The sequence below is a fragment of the Notamacropus eugenii genome, chromosome 5 (genome assembly GCF_028372415.1).
Source record: "Notamacropus eugenii isolate mMacEug1 chromosome 5, mMacEug1.pri_v2, whole genome shotgun sequence".
NCBI lineage: Eukaryota > Metazoa > Chordata > Mammalia > Diprotodontia > Macropodidae > Notamacropus > Notamacropus eugenii.
The window spans coordinates 34,226,266-34,243,589 of NC_092876.1; the positions used below are offsets into that span (position 1 = coordinate 34,226,266).

At 46.1% G+C, this 17,324-nt stretch overlaps 1 protein-coding gene across 4 annotated transcripts in view; it reads left to right on the forward strand.

Moving 5' to 3' along the window:
- TTLL10 (tubulin tyrosine ligase like 10) overlaps positions 1–17,324 on the forward strand; it is a 45,307-nt gene that overhangs the window by 27,000 nt on the left and 983 nt on the right. For all 4 annotated transcript variants that reach the window (XM_072608441.1, XM_072608439.1, XM_072608440.1 and 1 more), the window contains 6 exons: positions 370–455; positions 688–859; positions 2,200–2,371; positions 4,574–4,714; positions 8,279–8,395; positions 15,442–15,535. In XM_072608441.1, the coding sequence (XP_072464542.1) occupies positions 370–455; positions 688–859; positions 2,200–2,371; positions 4,574–4,714; positions 8,279–8,395; positions 15,442–15,535 (782 nt within the window). The remainder of the gene's footprint in view (positions 1–369; positions 456–687; positions 860–2,199; positions 2,372–4,573; positions 4,715–8,278; positions 8,396–15,441; positions 15,536–17,324) is intronic.

The following is a 17,324-nucleotide window of genomic DNA, read 5'->3' on the forward strand; positions in this document are numbered from 1 at the left end:
GCTATGAACTCAGGTGCTCTGACTCCAAAGTCAGTGGTGATGGCTTTGATTGCAGATGGCTCTGCAAGCTTTACTTGAGTGTCCTGGCCTCAGTTGAGGGGAAGGGTGGCAAACAAGCAAGCCTTATGCTTATTTCACAAAGTGGGCATTCAATAAATGTTTCTGTGATGGACAGAAGGAAGGAAGGGAGAAAAGGAAGGAGGAAGATAGGGAAGGAAGGAGGGAAGGAGAATGAAAGGGTGGATAGGAGAGATGAATGGAAAGAGACAAGATATGGAAGGAAAGAGGGCTGGAATGAATGATTCAAGAAGGTGACTCTCTCCTTTTCCCCTCCTTTCCCTTTGTCCTTCATGCTGAACTCTCCCACAGGGTTCTGAAAATGGAAGACTTTTTCCCAGAGACCTACCGTTTAGATATGAAAGATGAAAGGGAAAACTTCATTACTGTGTTCCATGGTAAGCTGTCAGTCCCACTCTATGGTGAGAGGGAGGGGGAAGGGAGGGGACTCAGGCACCTGCAGACTCCCCCCCACCTTGAGGGGTCTGTCATCCCAAAGACCAAAGCATAACTGAAGGCCTAAGCCAGACTACCCCCCACCACTCAATGCCAGAAGGTAGCATGAATGACATGGCAGAGTTAATTCTACCTCTCTCCTCTCCCCACCTTCACCACTCTCTGTGCCTGCAGATGAAGAGATCTGGATCTGTAAGCCCACTGCTTCCAACCAAGGGAAAGGCATTTTCCTGATCAGGACCCAAGAGGAAGCAATTTCTCTCCAGGCCAAGATGCAGAGCATTGAGGATGATCCCACCTACAAGAAGATGCCCTTTAAGGCTCCTCAGGCACGAGTCATACAGAGGTGGGTGGGATCAGCTCTAGGCATTTGGGTTGTAGGAGAGATCTATGTGTGGCCCAGAGGAAAGACCCTGCTCTGGAGTCTGGGGTTAGACTCTCCCCTCTGCTGTGTACCACCTGTAGGACCTTGGCAGATCACTTCCTTCTCTGGCCTTTGCTTTCCTACTCTATGAAATAAGAAGTCTGGACTAGAGGGTCACTGGGGTCCCTTCCAACTCGAAGCCTGGGATCACTTTATACCCTGTATCTTTGTTTAAAGGACTTAAGGTCATGACTGTCTGTTAGGAGTGGCTATGACACCCACCTTTAATCCTGGACCCATGATTAAACAAGGGTAGCCCTTGCTTCCAGCCTTGAGTAATGTTCCCATCCTTTGGACACCACTGCCCAAAGATGAGGAGAGACAAGAGCTGGAAAGGGCTCCCAAGGATATCTCATCCAATCCCCTTACATTACAGATTAGAAAACTTAAGGCCTAGGGAATTCAAGTGACTTGCCCACTTGGGGTCACAAACCATCCTGATGCTCATAGTAGGTAGGATTTGACCCCAGGTCCTTCTGACTCCAAATGCAATGTACCACACTGCTTCTTCCAATGCAAAAGAATTTTCATGAGGGTGAGAATGCTAACAACTTGGGACAGGGGTTTGAGGAAGAGGAGGGATAGGGAAGATCAAGGAAGGCTTCATGTAGGAGATAGTACCTGGACTGAGCCTTGAAGGAAAGCTAATAATTCTAAAAAGTGGGAGGAGAGAATTCCAGGCATAAAGAGGAACAGCCTGTGCAAAGACAAAAGGTTGGGGGATGAAATGTCAAGTCTGGGGAACTTTGAGGTCCAAATAGGGCAAGGTCACACAGATAGTAAGCAGAAGATCCAATAACCAAGGGAGAGTCTAGTGGAGAGAAGGGGATGGAAGAGGAAGAGGTTGTGGAGGTAGAATCCTTGAGATTTGACAACTAATTGGATATATTGGGGGGAGGTGATTATTAAGGACTTACTGTGTGCCTGGCACTGTGTTAAGTGCTTTACAAATATTATATCAGTCTCACAATATTATTAAATCCATTTTACAGTTGAGGAAACTGAGACAGAGCAAGGTTAAGGATTTGCCCAGTGTCACATAGTTAGGAAGTATCTGAGGCTGGATTTGAACTCAGTCCTAGCACTCTCTCCATGGTGCCCCCTAGCAACCTCTAGGTGAGAATGAGAGAAGGGTTAAGGATAATTCTAAGGGTTTCATCTTGGGTGACCAGGCACCTTCAACAAGAGAGAAGTTTGAAGGAGGGAGGGAGAGATTTGGGCGGGGGGAGGAATGTAGTCAGCCTGTCTCTACTTTCCCAAAGATATATCCACAACCCACTGCTCCTGGATGGGAAGAAGTTTGATGTGCGATCCTACCTGCTAATTGCCTGCGCAATGCCTTACATGGTCTTCTTTAGTCATGGCTACGCAAGGCTGACTCTGAGCCTTTACGACCCCAAGGCCAAGGACCTTGCAGGACATTTGACTAATCAGGTATGAGGAGAGGTCCCCGGGGTGTCACAGGGAGGGGCAATCATGGCACTCCCCTCTCCCATGGTCATAGACTATAGTTCCATAGTCCCATAGACTAAAAGGTGATCTTTTTAAAACTCCAGGTCTGACCATATCACCCCAACCCCCCACTCAGTAAACTCCAGTGGCTCCTGTCTTCTCTAGGATCAAAGACAAGATCATCCATTTAGTTTTTAAAGCCCTCCACAACTTGGCCTTCCTACTCTTAGGTTCGCTCCATGCACTCTCCATCTCCCAGGGCCTTTGCATTGGCTGAACCCCATACCTGGAAGGTTCCCTCCTTAGCCCCACCACCTTCCCTCTATAACCATTTCTATCTCCTTCTCCCCATTTCCCTCTCTCTTCCCAGTCTTGCCTCTCTTCTTTGCTTTGTTTCTCCTCCCTCTTTCCCTTTCTCTCTATACAATGTCCATTCTCCCAGGCCCGGTTTGTCAACATAGCCCAGGAAGGGACCTGGGCAGGTGGAAGATAAGGGCCCCCTCCTCCAAACTTCCCCTATTTCTGTCGAGGGCACCATCATCCTACCAGTCACCCAGGTTCATCTCCTTGGAGTCATTCGAATCTCTCTCACCTCATATCTGATTGGCTGGGAAATCTCATTGATTCTACATCCTCAATGTGTCTCCATCCATCCCCTTCTCCCTACTCATATCACCAACATCCCAGTTCAGAATCCCATCATGTCCTGCCTGAATCATTGCTACAACATTCTAATTGATCTCTGCATTTCCAAAGTCTCTCACCTTCTCTAAGCTCAGTTGCTAAGACAGTCTTCTTAAAAACCAGGTCACTCCGCTGCTCAAGGATTTTTCAATCATTCTCTGTTGCCTTTAGGATAAAATGCAAACTCTTCAGTCTGACATTTAAAATCTCCCCCAAATCTGATTCGTCTACCTTTCCAGACTTGGTGTATGTCACTCCCTTTCACAGACTCTTAACAGCCATCCAAACTGGCCTATTTGTCAGTCCCTCTAACTTGGGGGCTGACCCCCAAACCTGGAATGCCCTCCCTTTTCACCTCCTAGCTTCCTTCAAAACTGTGCAAACCTTACTTAATCTCCTTAAGCATAAGCATATAAGTACTTATATAAGCATTCTTTCCCTCCTCCTAAAAAAATTCATGTTTTTTACATGTCTTTGGGGTGCATATAAATTCCCTGGGGGGGCAATCTAATATAGTGCCTACCCCATGGTACATACTTAATAAATGTTTGTTGGATTAGATTGGAGGTGGAGGGCCAGAGAAAGGGGTTGAAGGAATCTTTTGAACTTGTGGGGAAGAGTCTCTAGATGAGGTCAGCTGGTCAAATCAACCCTAAAAGGTTGTACTTGTAGATACCTTTAGATTCCTTAGGTCCATAAACCTGAAGGTGCCCTGTCTGTATGTCCCCCTTAACACACACAAACATACACGTACACACACACACACGACAACAACAACAATCTTCTAACCTGGTAGGGAAAGGTCTGTCAGAGGCAATTTTGCAGTTATGGGGGGCATCGGTGGTTGGGGAACTCCATGTGGGAGAACCATCTGTAATTGGGGAGGGGGGAGGATCTACAGGAGAGTTGTCTATATTTATGGAAGGATCTATGAAGCAGGTGTGGGACTCTAATTAATCTGCACAATTAATCCACATAATAATGAATTGCCAAGTAAGAGGCAAGTTGGTATATTGATTAGAGAGCTGGCCTCGAAACCAGATAAGATCTGGGTTCAAGCCCCACTTCTAACACATTTTGATCATGTGATCCTGGGCAAGTCACTTACCCTGTCAACTCCTTAAGACCTTCTGTTGCAGAGAAGGTCCTGACCTGCTCTGGTAGGAGTTTTCTCATCTGGAAGTTCAAGAAGTTGTAGATCTGGTCCTATCCTTTTGGGCCAGGAGCTGAGGAAAAAAACCAACAAACAGAGTTCCTAGTCTCTGGGAACTTAGAGCCTACCCTTAGAATCTATATCTTCACAAATATACACATGAAGAGAACGCAGAATAAATAGAAGGTAATTGGTAGAGATGGGAAAGGGCAGGCGTAGTACCTGCCGAGGATTTATGGCTTGAAGGATTCTTCTTGCTATTTCAGGGACTAAGGGTGGGATATCCGTGGCTAGGAAGCCTGGTGGGGATTTTTGGGACCATATTTATTTCTCTTCCTTTCCTCCAGTTTATGCAAAAGAAAAGTCCTCTGTACGTGCTCCTAAAGGAAGAGACTGTGTGGAGCATGGACCGCCTCAACAAATACATCAATGAAAAGTTCCGCAGAGCAAAAGGGCTCCCCAAGGACTGGGTGCTCACCACCTTTACTGTAAGGCCCTCCTGCTGCCGGGCTTTGAGGGATCCCATTCTTTGGGGGAGGAGAGGAGTTAGCTGGTGGCTTTGAGTCTCCAAGGAAGGACCACAATGCAGATCATCAGGAGAATGGGAACCACACCTTGAGAAATGAGGATGGGACAAGGCAGTGTAGGGCAGAGGACAGGGCACTAGATAGGGGTTAGTGCCCCTATCTAAAATGACAGTGGTTAGACTAGATGGCCTCTGAGGTCCCTTCCAACTCTAGATCAATGATCCTAAGTTATTTTAACCTTCCTCTGCCTCAGTTTCCTCATCTCTAAATTAAGGAACATGATGACCATTAGACCCCTGAGGCTATGAGTCTATGTGGCCATATATCTGAACTTAGGTGTTTCTGCCTGTCTGTTTTTTTGTGAATGTCAATACCATGGGGCATGACTATACCATCTGGTATACCATCTGGAGGTATGCCTAAGAATCAAGCAGCAGGTGCATTCTGGAGAGGTCTTTGATAATCAGGGTTACGGTCAGATCACTTAGCATGTAGTGTCCTCACTAGAGGGATGCAAGTGGGATGGGGGGAGCCCAGTGTAAGACCTGAGCTGGCAAATGTGACCATTTGTAAGTCTGCATAGGAAAGGGTCCCTCTGCAACCCATAGCTCTCCACCTCTTGGAATTTTCCTAGTCCTGATGAGTTCTTAGGGAAAACATGGTTTTCCCAGGTGTTTCTTGAGTAGAATGGCAACCTCTTGTGGAGAGGAAGGAAAAGGGGGATACAGTGGGGGTACATGGAAACATCTTGGCTCCTCTTTTTAAGGAGTCACCCTCTTGCCTTGTCCTAGAGCCCTTGGGGGAGGAAGAGAGGAGAGGATCTGAGTGACACAGCAGCCACCCAGTTAGGAGGGTTGAGGAAGCCGTGTTGGATCAACAACTAAGTGTCATGCTTGACTCCTCATTTTCTCTACCATCTCATCCCCCATATCCAATCAATGGTCAAGTCCAGGCATTTCTGTTTTAGAATATCTCTTGTAAAATGCCCCCATCTCTCTTCTGACACTACCCCCATCTAGTGCAGACCCTCATAACCTCACACCAGACTCCAGCAATGGCTGCCAGTGGGTCTACCTGTCTCAAGTCTCTCCCCACTTCAATCCCATCCTCCACTCAGCTGTCAAATGAATCTTCCTAAAGCACCACTCTGATCATGTCACCCCTTATTCAATAAACTCCAGTGTCTTCTCTGTTGCCTCCAGGATCAACTATAAAATCCATTGGGTTTTTAAAGCACATCACAACCCAATCTCCTACTTTTCAGTCTTCTTATACCTTAAGCCTCCATGTACTCCACAATCCTACCAAACAGTCCACAAAGGAGGCAGATCCAAGAACAAGACACTCAACTTTCTGACTGGTTATTTTCCCCGACTGTCTCCCATGTCTGGGATGCTCTCCCTCCCCATCTCTCCCTCCTGGTTTCTCTGACTTCCTCCAAGTCTTAGCTATAGCCCCATCTTCTGGAAGAAGCTTTCCCCAGTTTGTCCTATCTATACCCTGTCTGGACTTAGTTATCTGCATGCTGTGTCTCTCCCAATAGCCTGAGCTCCTTGAGAGCAGGGGATTGTTTTTGCTTTACTTTGTATCCTAAGCACTTAGCACAATGTCTGGCACATGGTAGGTTCTTAATAAATGTTAGTTGGTTAGCTCATTCCTTAAAGGAAGAGGTATGGCCTTTCCCCTGTCCCCATAGCACACAGAAGAAGTAAAGGAGTGGGTGAGGAAAATTAGACTGATAAGTCCAGGACCTTATGACTCCGCAGGTATGCAGGAAAGGGGAGGGAGGGAGGAGAAAAAGGGGAAGACCCAAAGCTGAGAGGGAAAGCCAGGATACTGGATGATAGTAAGGGTCCAAAAAGTATCTCTATGGGCTACAACAAGGAAGTAAAACAGATTGGATGGAACGTGTCATAGAGATAAAGGTAAAGTTTTCCATGTTCTTTCAAAAAAATCAATGTCCCAAGCACAAGATATGGAGGTACGACTAGAGAACTGATTATCTAAAAGAGTACTAGGGGGTTTAGTGTGTGGAGTATAGGATGTGTTCAGTACACCAGTACCTTTGGTGTGATGGCTGCCCACCCTTTTCAGGGCTCTTTCCACCTTTGGGGTCCACCTGTGCCACACAACTCTCACCTGTGGCTCCAAGAAGCTGTAGCATGTGCAGTGGCCACACCTCCAGTAAACCATTTTAACAGACGGACCAAAACAGGTTGAGGGCTACCAAGGGGTCTCAAACCCATTGATGAGTTAGGAGGGTGTCTACCCCAAGCATGTGAAGACTTCCTCTGGTGGAATGTGCGGATGAGAACAATTTGTTCCAATGGCCATGAAGGCAGCTGAAGCAGGTGACGTGGAGTGCCTAGAGCTTGGTTAGAAATGGAAGACACCAAGGTCATCTACTGCATCCTGAGCCATCTCCAGCCATCTTGACTGTCCTGCCACTGGATTGTGATGACTCTGGAGGAGTGAGATTGATGACTTCATACAACTTTGCCCCACTTAAATCCAATTTATGCATGAATCAAAAGACATCATCGCTCCTTCACTTTATCATGGTGACACCATTTGGGTCCTCTTCGAGATCAAAGGGCAACAACCAAGCAACCAACCAAGTGGTTTAGTGAACTGAAAACTAAACATGACTCAACAGTTTGACATTTGACTTTGGGGGAAAAAATTAGAGCAATCAGGCTATATTAGGAGAAAAGAATATCTACAAAAAGGGAATTAATGGTTCAGCCATTGTCTGCCCTGGTCAGACCACATGTGGAGTATTGTATTTCATTCCAATCTCTACATTTTAAAAATCTGTTGATAAGCAGGATTAACCTGAGAAAGATGACCAGAGTCAGGAGCGTTGAGGGGAGTGGAGAAAGTCCTTCATAAGAGGATTGGTTGAAAAAGTGGAACATTTATGGCCAGGAGAAAAGAGGATTCATGGGGAGAGATGTCAGCTGTTTTCAAGACTGAAAGAAGGGTGGTTACATCGAAGAGGGATCAGTTTTGTTCTACTTGGCCCCAGAGGCCAGAACTCAGGATAATGGGGAGGAGAAGTCACTAGGGAGTTCTAGGCTAGGTGTGAGGGGAAACAGCTGTCCCCAAATACTTCCTCTTTGCCATTCTTCAAGCAAAGATCAGATAACACCTAGCACAGCTGCATAGTGTTCAAGTCAACAGAGAACATTAATTAAAAGGCCTTACTATGTGCCAGGCACATAGGTCTTTAAAGACAAATGTGAAACTAGTCCATAGGGGCCCCTTTCAGGGGGCTTATATTCTACTGGAAGGAGTAATCTAGTTTAAAGGCCGTCCCACTCCCTTCATTTTACCGATGAGGAAACTGAAGGCTGCTTGTCCAATGCATCCTAGAGGGTAGGGGCTGCATTAGACAGCCCCTGAGGTTCCTTCAGGGTTTCTGAGAGGTAGAGAAGAGAGTGGGCAGCAGGAGGGGGAGCGGTAATGCTTCCAGGCTCCATCCTGACTCTGCCCTGCGTCTCTTTGCCCTCTCCTCTTGCCCAGAAACGGATGCAGCAGATCATGCTCCAGTGCTTCCTAGCTGTGAAGTCCAAGTTGGAGTGTAAGCTGGGCTACTTCGACCTCATTGGCTGTGACTTCCTCATTGACGAGAACTTCAAGGTGGGTTCTCCCCTAAGGGGCCCCTGGGGTTTAGAGGGAAGAGGAAGAGACTGTAGGGATGGTAAGGAAGGAAGGAGGGAGGAGGGAGGAAGAGAAGGAAGTGGAAGGAAAGAAAGAAGATGGGAGGGTAGATGAAAGGAAGGAAGGAAGAAAGGAAGAAAGAAAGGAAGGAAGGAAGGAAGGAAGGAAGGAAGGAAGGAAGGAAGGAAGGAAGGATAGATAGAAGGATCCAAGAGAAGCATATAGAAACCAGAAGATGGAAAATGGCAGAGGTTAGGGGCACTTTGGAACCCTGAACAATCACCTAAGTCTCCCCTCCATAGAAGCTAACTATGAAGCTGCTTCCTGGCCTTTCCAAAAACCACTTCTAATATCATAGGATCATAGAAAGAAAGCAAGAAAGGAGACTTTGAAGTCATCCCAGAGGATATCACCATCCTCTTACATAGGAAGAAATAGGCTCTCAGGAGGGAAATGACCAGTTCATCACAGAGTTAGTGATTGGTAGAGTCAGAACTTGAACTCACTCCAAATACAATCCTCTTTCCATTTCATCCCTCTTTCCTCCTCTTTTCCCTCCCCCACCATCTCCGGTGTCTTCTGGGCAGCAGGTGGGTGGGATTCCACAGCAGCTCAGTGGTTTGTTAGCCCGAGAGAACACAATATTGCAGACATAGTCCCATCAGGACAGAGAACCAGCTGGATTTAGAGTCAAGAATATAGTCAGGAAGGACTTGAATTCAAATCCCCACCCCCATCCCCACCCCATTTACCAGCTCAATTACTTTGGGCAAATCACTTAACCTGCCTCCATTTGTTTTCTCCAAAATGGGAATAAGAACGCCTCCCCCACAGGGCTGTTGTGAGGATTAAATGAGACAGTACAGGCAGAGTTTTGGCCAAACCTTAAAAGTTCCAGATAAATGGCAGACCTTCGTATTATTATTAATTATTATTATCATTACAAAGGAAAGGCCTTTCATTGAAAGCCAAGTTACGTTTGGGGAGTTTGGGGGGAACAGGAAGCAGAGAGGGCTGACTCTCTACCCAGAACTGGGCCTTCGCCCTCCCCCACACGGGATGCTTCCCATGGGGAACTTCAGGGGTGGAGGGGGCGGCAGCAGTCAGTCTCGCTGGCTGGGGAGAGACTTTGCTCATGGCCCTGCCAAGCAGGGAGCCGGCTAGCACAATACCCTGCTTTGTTGAGGTGGTGAGGGGCTGGCCCAGCTCTGGTTTCCAGGACCATTGTGTTTGGGGCATGGGCCCACCAACCCCCCTCCCCTCTCTCCCTGCTGTGCTTCTGGCTAGGGGAAAAGGAAAGATCCAGTGTCAGACATGGGGACCAGTCCGGGGGGGCTCATTAAAAGGTCTTAGTGAGCCTAGCAGGGACCCTGCACCATCTGGGGGCTTGGCTTGGCTTGGCTTTCAGAATACGCCTTCCTCTTGGCCTCCCCTGGGCTTCTTGAGAAATCCTGTTCCTCAGCTTATTGGCCCCAGGAAAATATAGGAGAGAGATATTACCTTGGACTGGAAACCAGGAGACTCATGAGCTATGCCCTTGAGTGACCTTGGGCCAATTACTTCCTTGGACTGAGCCTCAGTTTCTTGATCTGTCAAATGAAGGGGGTGGATTCAATGACCTCTAAGGTCCTTTCTAGCTCTAACCAGGCTTCTGTGACTGTATCTACCCACTCTCTTGCCCACTCCTTTCATTCTGGCTAATCCTAGGAGGGGAGCAACTAGCGGGCCCAGATCATAGACACCTGGAAGGAACCCTCCCACTCTGTAGAACCTAGGATCATAAGTTTTTAGCTGGAAGGGAGGGAATTCAGAAGTCAGTCTAACCCTCCCATTTTACAGATAAGAAAACTGAGGCCTAGGGAGAAATGATTTGCCCAAAGTTACCCACAGGAGAGAGTGAGTAGTAGAAGTAAAGAATAGATCTTTTCAGGCTTGATATGCATGCCTTTAGACTGGAGAAGCTGCTATATAGGTGTGGTTTGTAAAAGTCTATCAAAGGCTGGAACTCTTTCTCTCTCAAAAGAGGAAGACCTAGGCATCTGAGAGTCAGAAAATAAGACTGGGAACAGATGCCTAGGTGGTGGCATTGTGCATAGAGCACTGGTTACAGAGTCAGGAACACCTGAGTTCAAATCTAACTCAAAGACTTACTCACTGTGTGACGCTGGAGCAAACCACATAGACTCAGTCTCAGTTTCCCCTTCTGTAAAATGGGGTGGGTGGGTGGGGTGGATAATAATCACACTTACCTGGCAAGGTTGTTGTGAGGATCAAATGAGATCATATTTGTAAGGCTGTTAGTGTGATGCCCGGCACATAGTAGGTATTATATAATCTGCAAAGCATTTTTTGCAGAACCTCAAAGCATCATAAACGCCAGCTAAGGCCAAGAGTAGGGCTGGAGGAGACCAGTGTGGAGGCCAAAGGCCAGAGGTTACAGGAGAACTCTAGGGTAGTTTTAGGACATCTTGCTGGGAGTTCTGTGAAACTGGGAGAGTCAAGGGGAGAATTAATATCTGGGGTCCAGTAGAAGCATCCAGAAAGAAAAGAGAAGGCAAACTTAGGAAGAGATTGGGAGAAGGGCCTGGATCACAGTGGATAGGAAAGTTATTCCCTTGAGAATCTGAAGATCTGATCCTCATCCCACTTCAGAAATCACTGAGCTATGTGACCCTGGGAAAGTCACAACTGTAAAATGTGAAGGTTGAACTCAGTGAGACCTCTGAGGTCCCTTTCAGCTCTAAATCTCTGATCCTGTTAATACCTTGGAGGACAGGGGCCTCAGGAGGCAGAACTGAAACTCCTGGTGAGGGATAGGCCTGAATTGTGAGTACCTGTGCTATATCACTGTATCTGCTGAGATCCCATCACCCTCCAAGTACAGGGTGCTCTAAGAAACCAACCTAGTAGGCCAGATGACTTACTCCTGAGAGAGAACGGGAGAGAGGAAGCAGATAGGAGCTAAGGCCTCTTGGCTGCAGGTTGTGGTCCAAGAGGATGCTTCCTTAGGCCCAAGGAGAAAAGGGAAACAAGTGTTGGACAAACTCTGCTCACTGATAAGGTGTGAGGACCAGTAGAAAGGGTCATTGGCTTGGGAACTGGAAGACATGGCTAGTCTACTTTATATATATACACATATACACACATGCACACATATATACACCCATGTACGTATATATGTGTATATCTTAGATGGAGGGAAGTATGACCTGGATCACATCTCTTCCTCTCTGGGCCTCAGTTTTCTAATCTGTAAAATGATGGGGATGGCCTTCTAAGAGTCAAGCAAGATTACATGCCTAAAACATTTTGCAAAACTTAAGCCACTGGATGAATGTCTGATTCTTTAAAGACCTTTCCACCTCTACTGTGGGTAGACAAAATGATAGATCTTCATGTCTATCTCTCTTCAATGTTAATAAGTTCCCTAAACTGAAAGCCTGGAGAAAAAAAGTCTTTGCATAAGAGAACCCCTGCAATGTTCTCCGTGGGCCTGGTGAGGAATCAATAACTAGAAATGACCACTGACTGTAGTGGGGAGGTATTCCTCCTAGGACTTCAGAAGTGAATCCAGCCGGAAACTGGTAGTGCCCCATATTCCAGTTAGCTGGTGACCATACTCTTCAGAGGAACAGATGCCAGTAGCCTACCCTCAAAGCCCCTAGCCAGGCCTGTCTAGGCTGGGATTAGGATATTTATAAAATTCTTTCTCTCATTCATTCAATAAGCATTTGTCAAACATCTGCAGCAGAAATTGTGCTAAGCATGGTGGCTATAAAAATAAAAAACAGAAAATAATCCTTGACCACAAAAAACCCTACATTTTAATTGGAGAATTGGAATGGGACAAATAGACCCAAATAAATCAGTACAAAATAGAATGTGCTGTATCTGATGGCGTGCCAGTGGGAATCGTCTGCGGGGTTGGGGTGCCCTCTGCTGGTAACAATTCGGTGAGACCAGGTAGAAAGGAGCTCCTGGTTCTCAGCTGCGTTGTAGCCCAGGGCTGGTCTCACAACCACTCCCCAGTTGGTGTTTCAATTGCCTGCTGTCCTTCCTCCTTGGATTGGAAAGGAGCACTGAACTTTTAGAACAAAGCCAGGTTTCCTGGTCAGTTCTGACATTGGCCACTAGCAACTCTCAGAACTGGTACAAGTCACAGTACATTAGGAAGAGCTCCAGAGATAGGAGAACAGAGACAGGAATTCTAGGCTGCTGCTGCCACAAACTTGAGGATGCCAGACTAGGGAGTTAGAGAACATGAGCTCAGTCATTGCTTTGGACACTTGACTACCTGCGTCACTATGGATCTCAGTTTTCTTAGCTATAAAATCAGAGTTTTGGATTAGATAACTCCTCCAACCCTAGATCTAGGATCTTGTGATTCCCCTGTGTGACTTTCAGGAAGTCATTTTCCTCTCTTGGGCCTCAGTTTCCTCATCTGAAGTCTTCGAAGTGTCTCTTGGACCTCTTCTCACTCTGACAGTCTGTGATTCATGTGGCATGGGTTTCTCAGAGCCTGATCCACCCCACCCTAACCCTCACTGGATCCTAGAGGCCAGAGCAGAGTGAATATTCAGCTGGCCTTTTTTCATTTGTAAAGTGAAGCAAACTAAATGATCTCCAAAAATCCCATCCTAGAGGAGTTAGGTGTTTAGCCTGACCCACCTACCCCAGCCCTAAAGGGGCCAGATGCATTATTGAAAAGGCAATATATCTAGGGTCAGAGGACCTAGGTCCAAATATTGATTGCCAACTTCTACCTCTGTGACCTTCAAGGTTCCTCATCTGTAAAACAAAGAGGTTGGATTTTGGAAAACTGTTTGGAATTAGGCTAAGACAATGACTAAAATGTCCATACTCTCTGACCTAAGGTATATACTCCAAAGAGGTCAGTGACAAAGAGAAAGATTCCATGTACATATACCAAAATACTTCTAGTAGCACTTTTTGTGGCAGCAAGGACCTGGAAACAAAAGTAGATGCCCATCGATTGGGGAATGGCTAAATGAAGGTGGTACATGAAAAGTGATGGAGTATTACTGGGCTATGAGAAAGGAGAAATATCAGGAATTCAGAGCCATGTGGAAAGATTTCAAGAAACTGACAGAGTAAAGTCAACAGAAACAGAAAAATAAGACACAATGATATCAACCACATAGAAGAATAGAAAGCCACAACTCAGTTGGTATAGAAAGAAGTGAAAAATTATGGTATCTAGGGGCAGCTAGGTGGCGCCATAGTGTATCAAGCACTGGGCTAAGAATCAGGAAGACTCAATTTTCTGAGTTCAAATTTGACCTCAGACACATAATAGCTGTGTGACCCTGGGCAAGTCATTTCATTCTGTTTGCCTTGGTTTCCTTGACTGTCAAATTAGCTGGAGAAGGAAATGGCAAACCACTCCAACATCTCTGCCAAGAAAACCCCAACTGGGGTCAGGATGAGTTGGACACAACTGAAAACAACTGAACAACAGTACAGCCTGGCCCCAAAGAAGAGTCATAACAATGCCTACTCCCTCCCTTATTAGCAAGGGTGGAGGACTGTGGGTGTGGAACACTACATATGATGTCAGACTTGGTTGATGTATTGGTTGGTTTTACTGGATTCTTGGTGGTTTTTAAAAATTAGTTGATATAAGAAATGACTCTCTGGCCAGGGTGGGAAAGACAATTTCCTCTATATTGGAAAATGAAGATGGTATGAAAACAAAAGATCTCAAAAATATATTTTTTTTAAAAATAAGAAAATGGCCAGGGTGGACTACATGGTTTCAAAGGTCCCTTCTAGCTCTAGTATGTGATTGTGAAGTTTGCAAAGTATTTTATGTATTATCTGTTTTAATTCTCGCAAGGAGCCTATGTGGCAAGGGCTAAGTATACATGTATATATATACACCCACAACGTATACATGCACACAATGTATATGTGCACACACAAATGCATTTTAGGGTATATAGTGTGAGTGCATACGTGTGTGCAATATAGAATGCATACATGTAGTATACTGTCATCGAGTCGATTCAGTCATGTCTGACTCTTTATGACCCCCTTTGGGGTTTTCTTGGCAGAGATACTGGAATGGTTTTGCAGTTTCCTTCTCCAGCTCAATTTCCAGATGAGGAAACTGAGGCAAGCAGGGTTAAGTGACTTGCTCAGGGTCACACAGCTAGTAAGTGTTTGAAGCTGCATTTGAACTCAGGAAGATGAGGCTTCCTGACTTCAGGTCTGGTACTCTATCTACTGTATCCCCTAGCTGCTGGATATATGTTACTTACATACATACATACATACATACATAGATATACATATATATACATATAATGAAGTATGTCAGTTTTACAGATTTAAGTCTAAAGGAAATGAACTTGTTAATGGTCACTCAGATATGTATATGTGCATGTACACAATACCTGTATATATGCATATGTATACATATGTGTATACATATGATTCCATTTGGGGTTTTCTTGGCAAAGATACTGGAGTGGTTTGGCATTTCCTTCTCAGCTCATTTTACACATGAGGAAACTGAGGCAAACAGGGTTAAGTGACTTGCTTAGCATCATGCAGCTAGTGAGTGTTTGAGGTCAGATTTGAACTCAGGAAGACTCATCTTCCTGACTCCAGGCCCAGCATTCTATCCGCTGTGACACCTAGCTGCCCGTATGTATACATATATGTGTATTGCATATATGTGAATATCAAATGATGAGATATACCCATTTTACAGATGTGAGTGAGGAAAGTGAAGTGATTTGCCCATGATCACATAGCTAGTAAGTATTTGAGGCATGATTTCAGTACAGGTCTTTCTGACTGTATGTCCATTTTTTAAAAATTCACTATACTAATAGCCCAGAAGGGCCCTAGAGGGAGATGACAGAATCTAGACTCCTAGTTTCAAACCTACTTAGAGTTGGAAGTGAGCAACTTTAGTGTCCTTGAACTTCCTTCCCCTATATATCCCTTAAGCTGTTTTCAGGAGCTATGCATACAAAAATATTCTTTTTTTTTTCCAGGTATGGCTGCTGGAAATGAACTCCAACCCTGCCCTACATACCAACTGTGAGGTCCTGAAGGATGTTGTACCCAGAGTGGTCCATGAGACTTTGGGTAAGGGATGTCCCAGTCAAGAGATACTCAACCACCTTCAGGCCTAACCATGAGTTCTTCTAACTATGTTAGTTCTGAGTGCCCTCTGCATACCTTAGCTCTGAGCCCCCTCCACATGCCTGAGCTTTAAGCCCCCTTTGCATACTTTAGTTCCAAGCCCTGAAATCCCTCTGCCAACCATAACTCTTACTCCCTTGGCCCATCCTTCTAAGGCTCAGGGCCCCTCCTTTAGAGCCCCTCCTTTCAATCCAAGCAAGGTCTTATCTCTAATCACTTTAGCTAGACAACCCCTAAGCTCTATCTGCCCACCCAGCCTTGGGTGCTGCCTTCCCTACCTAAGTCCTGAACCTCTCCTGACCACCTTCACCTCCAGTTTTGATCCACTCTCTCTGTCTTGATCTCAGAGCCTCTCTGCCTAGCTAAGCCCTGAATCCTCTCTGCCCCCTAAAAACCTGAGCTCCCATCTGCTCCCCAAAAACTTGAGCCCCCATCAGCTCATCTAAGTACTCAGTCTTGAGCTGTTTTCCCCTAAGCCCCCAGCCCTGCCCTCCTCTGCTTATATCTTAGCCCTCAATCCCACTGTCCTCTGCCTTTTTCAGATCCCATATAGAGCGCTGTGTTTAGTTCAGGACCCTCAAAGTCCTCAGCTCTGATCTCCTCTGGGCTGTCTTAACCCTGAGCCCCCTGTCCCTTCTTGTCTTTCTGAATTCTGAGCTTCTCTGCCCATCTGAATCCTCAGTTCTAGGCATCCTCTGACTACTTTAGCCCTAAACACTAAGTCCCTTAGCTCATGTTAGCCCCAGCTCTGAGCCTCAGTTTATCCATCTTAGCTCCAAGGTGTGATCTACTCTCCCCTCCCTGAACGCTAGTGCTGAACCTCTCTGTCTACTTTGGCCACAAACCCTGAACCCCCTGGATCATCTTAGCTCTAGCCCTAAACCTGCAGCCTTGAAGCCTTCTCCCCTACCTCCTTAGCCTTAAACTGTTTTTCCCTAACCCCCTAGCTCTAAGTTCCTCTGTTTCCCTTAGCCCTTAATCCTGGTCAGATCCTGTTGTGCCCTGATCAGACCTTAGCCAGAATGCTATGCTCATGAGGTTCGGGAAGGGCCCTGAGACATTAGAGAGAGGTACCTGTGGAACACAATCAGGATGGTGAAGGGACTCTAGTCCATGCCAGGTGAGAAGAGTGGTCAAGGAATTGGGTATGTGTAGGTTGGAGAAGACCCTACTAGGGATCTGATGGATGTCTTCAAGGGATCAGACTTGTTAGAACTAGGAAGAAAGAGGAGACATTGCAAGGAGGCAGATTTAGGTTTGAAGTCAAGGAAAACTTTCTAACAATGAGACCTGTCCAGAAACGGAAGGCAGGGCCTCAGGAGGTGGTGAGAGTGGACGTCAGAAGCCAGAGACAATGGAGAGGGTGACTTTTAGTCAGGGAGCAGCTGCTGAGGTCCCTTTTAATCCTAAATCTCTGGGATTACCCACCTCCTTCCTAACCCTTGACTCCCTCTGATCTCTGTCTTTATCCAAAGCTGAGAGCTGCTCCCACCATGTAAGCTTCTGTCCCAACTTTGGAACTCCTATCTCTACCTGGGCTCTCAGACCAGCACCTCAGAGCCCAGCAGAACTCAGTAAGGGCCTCAGGTCTCCCCTCTAGTAAATCCCCCAAATACGGTTTATGGTAGACTGTGCTCACAACAGGAAATTGGACATGCATTCATCTCAGGTTTACTCACTTCCTACTTGGGGTTTCACCTCTTTCCCCATTGCAATTCCCAGGCTATGAGTA